Source organism: Bidens hawaiensis, unplaced genomic scaffold (genome assembly GCF_021521415.1).
Source record: "Bidens hawaiensis isolate Kalapana, Puna unplaced genomic scaffold, B.hawaiensis_p1.1 tig00004839_1, whole genome shotgun sequence".
NCBI classification, from domain to species: Eukaryota; Viridiplantae; Streptophyta; class Magnoliopsida; order Asterales; family Asteraceae; genus Bidens; species Bidens hawaiensis.
The window spans coordinates 851202-858627 of NW_027491303.1; the positions used below are offsets into that span (position 1 = coordinate 851202).

Below are 7426 nucleotides of genomic sequence, written 5' to 3' on the forward strand. Positions count from 1 at the left end.
CGTGCTGCCGTGGTGTCATGGTGGCTGGTTGCACTGTTGTGAGCCGTGAGCAGAGTACCAGGTCCTGAGGTCTGCTCTTTTTTTTATTGTTAACTTAAAAGGATTATTTGGGTTATTGGGTTTTTTGGTTTGGGCTTTATGATTTAAGTGGTTTTGTTGGGTTTAAGTATTAAATTGGTTGGGTTTAAAATACATAGGGGTAACGTCATTTTTTTCAGGGGTAATGAAACACGAAAACCAACCAAATTTTGTTTTTACACTCCTGGCAAAACGTTGAGGGGTAGCGGAGGCTACCCCTCCTCCTAAGCTATGTCCGCTACTGATATATGTGGAATCGGTTTACTGTGTGATGGTTAATGGTTTACAGGTCAAGAGCTTAAATACATACTTTGGATGATCTTGGAGGAAAACCGAAGGATTGGTTGTGAGAGACAAGTGAAGAAGAACATATGGAAAGATACTGGAACGGTCTAACTGAATCCATAAACTACATACATACACCCCTTAATGTGCATAGGTTGTGTAGAACCAAAAGTCAACATCATGTTCACCAAGTTAATTAACCTAGTCGGGCCCATTAAGGCTCGTATGCACCTGGGCCTGCATAGGCCGTGAAGACTTCACTAAATCGGCCATATTAGCATCATGACAACTATAAATAGATATTCTTCGACCGGGGGTTGCTATGGACAATTTTTTGGACAAAAAAGCTGATTCTGGCACTTCTAAACACTCCAATTCAACCCTGATTCATGATTCCATCATCTGAATCAAGAACTGAAGATCCTACGATATAGAGGCAAGGGTAAACTAGTTGTGATCACCACCAGAGGAATTGTTTATGTTTGTTAAACATTTTATTTCTATTCTATTCTACCTACGTTTGGTATTGAATGTTAATTAACCCTTTAAGTTATATGCATTCAATTGCATGCTTGGTTTGTTTAAATGGGTTACCGTTGCTATGAATATTAGTTTAATATCATCAGTTTTTGGCTTGTTTACATCATGAGCAATTTGATATTATAACGCGTCTTGCCACCATTTATAAGTAGTTAAAGGAACCCTCCATTTCACTTCATCCCGCCATGTGAAACTATAGTGGAAAATGTGGTTTCATCAACTGATATGTGAAGCATCAAAAACCACATTAGGCTCATCCCATTATTGTTGTATAGAAACAATATCTATTAAGTGTCTTCATTCAAACGGGTCCAAAATGCATCGTTTCAGAAGAAGAGGGTGGAAAGTGTAGATTCGTCTGTTGGTGATTATAAGAGAAGATTTCAGTTCCCAAACAAACGCCCAGAAAAGAAAATCGCAAACGAGATATCGGAGTCGAACGAAGAGAGAGAAAGCAATCACAAACACAAACACAAACACCCAGGTACTTAAGATCATCCAATTTCAACTACAGTTTCAATTCTTTAATTAATTCTTCCAAATTTCTTCAAGAGCTGTATGTTTGTTGATATTATTATATGTTAATTGCACTGAGTTGGTTGCTAGGGTTTAGTTGGAAAATGGCGGAAGAAGTTGTTTCGTTGGAGTTTCCTGCACCTTCCGGCTGGAAGAAGACGGTTCTCTCTATTTCTCTTCTTCTTTCTCTCTATCTATACTTCATATTATTCTCTATATGCGTATGCGAATTTTGTTAGGGTTTCTGCTTGCGTTCGTCTTTGCTTTTGCAATTCGACTACTGTTTATCGCTTCTTGTTGCTGGAATTGGTGTATTTTCTCTACGAATTTGTGGGATTTCAGAGCTAGGGTTTTTGTTTTATTTTTGGGGACTTTGGGTTTTATTTTGCCGGCGTGTACAAATATGCTAATTTCTGTAGGTTTTCGTCGCTTGTGGTTGATTTTCTTAATTTGGTTTCAAGTGCGGTTTCACTTTAGCAAGAATTTTTTTGATAGAATTTAGTGTATTTTTTAGGGCTTTTGTTCTGAACCGCAATTTTGGGAAAATTGAGGGGATGTATATGAATTTCTCTACGATTTGGTGCGGCTTTGGTTCTTTTTCTTAATTTTAGTTTCAAGTATGGTTTGGCTGTGTCAAGAATTGGGTTTTTTATTTCGCTTTCGTGTGCTTGTTACGGTTTCGAGGTTATGATTTCGGAACGGTGTTCTTTTTATGATTTTGGGAAAATTGAGGGTTTTGTAAAATGTATATTTTTGAAAGGTCGTCACAGATTTAGTTTTACCTTTTTTATTATTTTTGGGAAAACTGTTGTTTTTGAACCGGTTTTAGGCATTTACTTCTCCATGTGTCACTCCTTGTGCAAAAAACATAGTTTCATAGCGTCTTTTCTGATGCATTTGAAATTAATATATGGTATATGATCATCGACTGAGAGTAATGTGGTAGTTGTTGTAAAGAAACACTTTGGATGTAAATGTTATTCTGTGTATTATCTAGTGTATTGTTGCTGGCTTTTTGAACGCTCTTAGGACTGAAAGGATATGTAAGTAAAAGGAGTTTCAGAGTGTATGTTCATAAGAATGGAGGTGTTCACAAATATATTTGATTTTATAGGGAACTAGCTTATGAGTTAGACATTAAGTTGTTGAGACATGTGTTATTATATTACATAATTAGTTTTAGCAACTCTATGAAGATAAAAGATGGAAAGATCTCATTGCGCTTAAGAATATACCTTTGTTGAGGAAGTTACCTGAAAAATGTTCACAAAAGAAGCATGACAAGTGTTTTATCTCTATCAATAGATGAAGTAAAACCTCTGTGTTTGGGCCTCATTAGATATTGTTATTTAGATGAAGTGATGAACTGAGTAAAGATATACATGAATTATGTTTTGTTGGATGATTGTTGTGTGTAAGAGTTAACTTGGTGAGAAAAAGACATAGTCACAGCTAAGTTGGATCCTAAGTATTTTAAATCAGGATTTAGATTAACTAAGAAAACTAGCTAGTGGTTTTTTCTTTGTTGTATATTTTATACTTCTTATGGGTGCTTAAGAGAAGACATATATAGTGATGATTTAGAGTTTTTATTAATTTCCCTTTTAAGGTTTTTGTTATTAGCATGGATTTGAATCCGTTATATGTCTATGTATTTCACTTTTTAAAGCCAATTTGTGATGTTTCTCTTTTTACTGCTATGTTAATTGAGTTAAAAATGTGTATATGTTTAGATTTTGTAAATGTTTGCACATAGGTTTTTATGAAATGGTAAATGAGTAGCTGGAAGATAAGCAGTTAAATCTTGTGCATGAAGGGCATTGATAATTATCATCATCATCATCATCATCATCATCTTCATCGTCTAGTTATTTAGGATAATCACAAGCAATGGAATGCCTTTGAAATGAAGCATGCTTTGATGCGCTTAGATGTTAAAGTATAAAAAGATTCATGTATCATATTCTAACTTGTGCTACTGAAGTCACTCTTCTTTACCTATTTTGCATATATTCGCGTTACAGTAAAGTTTTCCATAGTGAAGGCTGAAGCTTTATGAGGAGGGAAAGAGTTAAAATGGCATGAGTTAAGGTAATAACTGAAGCATGAGGTTACATTGAAATAGGTATCCTTGAAGTTGGAGTTGAATGCTTAGTTTCATGGTTCTCACATTTTGGCTTGGCTTGCTACCAGCAGCTGATGATGATAAATGTTATTTTTCTCTTTTGTTTATTGAATAAGTTGGTTAACATTTATGCTTTTTTAGTTGGTAGAAGTCTTCTTTAGTTCCTGAAAATGGTTTATTTTTCATCTACTACACTAAAGAGAACATTAAACATTTGACTCTTGTGGCGCTATGTATATTGACTGCACTTCAGTTTTATCAGATTTTTTCTTTTGATATGGTTTGTTAAAGAAGATATTTTTGATTTTCTTTTTACGTCTATGGTAATTCTATAACTGCAATATATGTGATTCCCGAAAATGCTAAATAGACAAATTGCTCATATGAGAGTTCAAGCAAACAGAATTAAGATTATTTGTTGATATAACTTGAGGTCTTGTCAGTTATTCTGCTGTAGAACGAGTCTTTTTACCGGTTCTTAAGCTTAAGAGGACAAATCAGAGTTGATTGATCTAGTGTCATTATGACTCTTTTATGTGTGTTTGCTTCTGGTTTGTTGAAACTTTTGAGGATTGAGGACATACATGATGGTGTAGTACTGTAGCAACAATCATCATGAAATTTTAGAGTTGTATTTGGATCAATTTGGAGTTCTTGCTTGTTATTTGTGAGTTCTCTCATATATTTGATTGGCTGTTATGAGTACGGGTGAAGTATGACTGATGATCGCTGAAGAAATGAGATTGACTCATAAGCTATCTTTGGAAGACAAACTTATAAATAGGTGTAGATTGCATGAATTGGGAATGTTTGTAGGGGTGGCTATGCAATCGAGAATGCTTACAGGGTGGTTCTAGGTTTGTTTATATAAGTTGGATTATTATCACCTATGAACACAAATATTGGTAACGTGGATTGGGATTTAGATATTGATTGGTCTGGTAAGGAAATTTTGGAGCTGGTCATATTTCTAAGTTTATAAGGAGTTTATTGTTCTTTACTTCTGAGGCTCAGATTTAGATTAAGAGTTCCAACCCAATTCCCTACCGTTTTAAGCAGAGTGTATCAACTAATTATTTATTTCTGGTTAGGGAAAGGCAAACTTGAAATAGAAATTAGACTAAAAGAACGAGTAAGTAACTGCAATAATCAGCATAAATAATTTATACTTTCTTTCATGACATACTGTTGGTACTTGAACTGTTTTCTGTTTTTCTTTTTGTGTGGGTACATGACATAAATAATCAATCGGTTTGTTTACATGCAGTTCTTGCCAAAGAAATCAGGGACACCTAAGAAAAATGAGATTGTGTTCACTGCACCAACCGGCGAAGAGATCACCAACAGGAGGCAGTTGGATCAATACCTGAAATCTCACCCTGGTGGGCCCAAAATTGCAGAATTTGATTGGGGGACCGGTGAAACCCCAAGGCGCTCTTCAAGAATCAGTGAGAAAGTAAAGCTAGCTCCACCACCACCACCAGAAACTGAACCTGTCAAGAAAAAGGCTAAAAGATCTGCTAAGAAGGATAAAAAAGAGAGCAATAAAACTCCAGAGAAAGAGAAAGCAGAAGATGCTGAAATGCAGGAAGCAGACGATGGAAAAAAGGAGGATGAAAATATCCCTGTGGACGGTGAAGGAAGAGTAGAGAAAGATGACAACCAGAAAGAAGAAAAGGACGGAAGTGCCTCCAAGGAAACTGAAGGGAAAACTGAGAAAGATGAAACACCTGCTGAAGATGCATGTGAAATTCCAAAAGTGCCCCTGCCAGAGGAAGAGGTTAAGCCTGTGAATGAGGCAGCTGATGCTGATGAGAGCAACAAAGGAGTAATCCCAGAGGAAGAAATTAAGCCTGTAAACGAGGTTATCGCTGAGGTCAACGAAGTCAACAAAGAAGAAAATCCGGTTGCACAAGTTCAAGATAAGACTGAGAATGATGGTGCCACTGTCACTGCAGAAGATGCAAAAGAAGGAATACCATCTTATGTTGCTGCTGTTGAAGAGGGGCAAAAGGGTAATTTGACTGATGCGGATAAAGAGAAAGAAACAAGCAAGAAGGTTGAAGAAGGTGGGGCACAGGGATTCGTGAATGGGAGTTGTGTGGAGTCCGAACCATGGTAAAGATAGGGTGCTGGCAGCTTGACATGTAGAGTGAGTCAGTCAGTCGGTCTGTACGTTAATGTTTCTACAGTTGATACAAGAACATATCGTGTACTTATAATGTTGGCATAGTGTTATGTGGTCGTCATGGTAGCCGGCTTCCTGTGTTGTGTTTACATCTATCATAGGATTGTGTCTTTGTGTCTGTTTGATTTTAGGGGAATTGTAGGTTGCAGATAACATACTTGTAACTTCGTGTAATAAGTAATCCTTCACATTCCCATCTTTTCTCGCACCATTAATTTCCCTTCTTAATGGTTAAACGATTTTACAGGAACATAGTTCTGTGGTTCATTATATTAACAAATTTTATATGGTTGTGGATATGGATCTTTGGTGTGTATTTTGAAAAGAGACGACCCGACACAGGGTGCTTGTCTTGTCTTTTGACCATGATACATACCATCTAAAACATTTAGTTAGGAAAGAACAATTCAAAAGCTCTTGCAGACATGCTAAATACTGGATCGGGATGTTGTGATGGCGTGGTTGCGCACTACATATCGAGGACATATAGTTAAAGTGAAAGAATGCTTTAAACATTTAAAGGCATGTTTAGGACAGAATTGAGACGATATCATATTTAGTATCTAAAAGGAACAATTGGAATTGGGATATAGTATCATACACTATTTTGAATCTCGAATCAGTAACAACATAGTTAGAAGACATGAAAACTAATCTTGATCTATTTCTATCTCAAGTTCATAAAGATGTCTATTATCGAAAGGATTCGTTTGAAGACAATTATCACATCGTGCCATAACACCAAGCCAGAGGGGTGTTTTGTGGGTCTTAAACTGATATAACTGCCTCTTTCAACCACAGACGTATACTAAAAAACATACGACCCTCAGATTAACAACAATTAAGACATTTTATACAGGTTAGCTGAGTATCACAAATAGTACTAATTGTTGGTTAAACGGCTAGGTCCTGACGCCGGGTGTGACAGGTGCATTCTTGGTTGATTTTTGTATGGTAAGAAAGAGAGAGATTTAATTGAAGCGATTATTTTCTCGAGTGGTGGCTCATTTGGAGGAAACGGAATGATGTTGTTTTTAACAAAAAGGATCTCAATAAGGAGCAACTGGGTTGATTCGGTTATGGCCTTGATGTTTGTATGGGTTTCAAGTATAACTGGGTTAAATATAAAATTCATTGGTTTTTACCCTGGCTAATTTCTTTTTAGTCGGTGGCTGTGGTTAATAGTAATGTAATTCTTATGGCTTGTCAAAAAACACAGCTGCTGAAGAACCAAGATGATAATATGATTTAGCAAATCAAAGTAAGATTACATGTCAGTAGTATCACAAAAAATTTATAACAAATAACATTATATATATATATATATATATATATATATATATATATATATATATTTGAACAGCAACTTCTATATCAAACATACTAACATATAGTCTGATTGTAACCTAATAAATGACCAAATTATGATTTGATCGTACATATTTGTAATAAGTTTTTCTGTTAACCAAAATAATAATCTTTTTCAGATTGACTTTTACCATATATTCAGTTATCTTGGCTTTTATCACATACCACTGTAATGGCTTGAAGATACTAACACACCACCCAAACAAATATAAAAAAAATAATAAACAAAAAACGAGTATAATATCAAAAGCCGGATAATAAGTTCTAAACCGAAACTAACTTTTATTTCATTTCAATCATGACACTAACCATAAAAGTTTAAAAAC

General features: G+C 35.5%; 1 protein-coding gene across 1 annotated transcript; it reads left to right on the forward strand.

The window, feature by feature from the left end:
* Nucleotides 1-1379: 1379 nt before the first annotated feature.
* LOC143628226 (uncharacterized) lies at nt 1380-5960 on the forward strand. The gene is made up of 3 exons (XM_077097870.1): nt 1380-1387; nt 1510-1580; nt 4812-5960. Exons 2-3 carry the CDS (start codon nt 1524-1526, stop codon nt 5664-5666), a joined length of 912 nt encoding a protein of 303 aa, XP_076953985.1. The 5' UTR covers nt 1380-1387; nt 1510-1523; the 3' UTR covers nt 5667-5960.
* Nucleotides 5961-7426: the final 1466 nt, after the last annotated feature.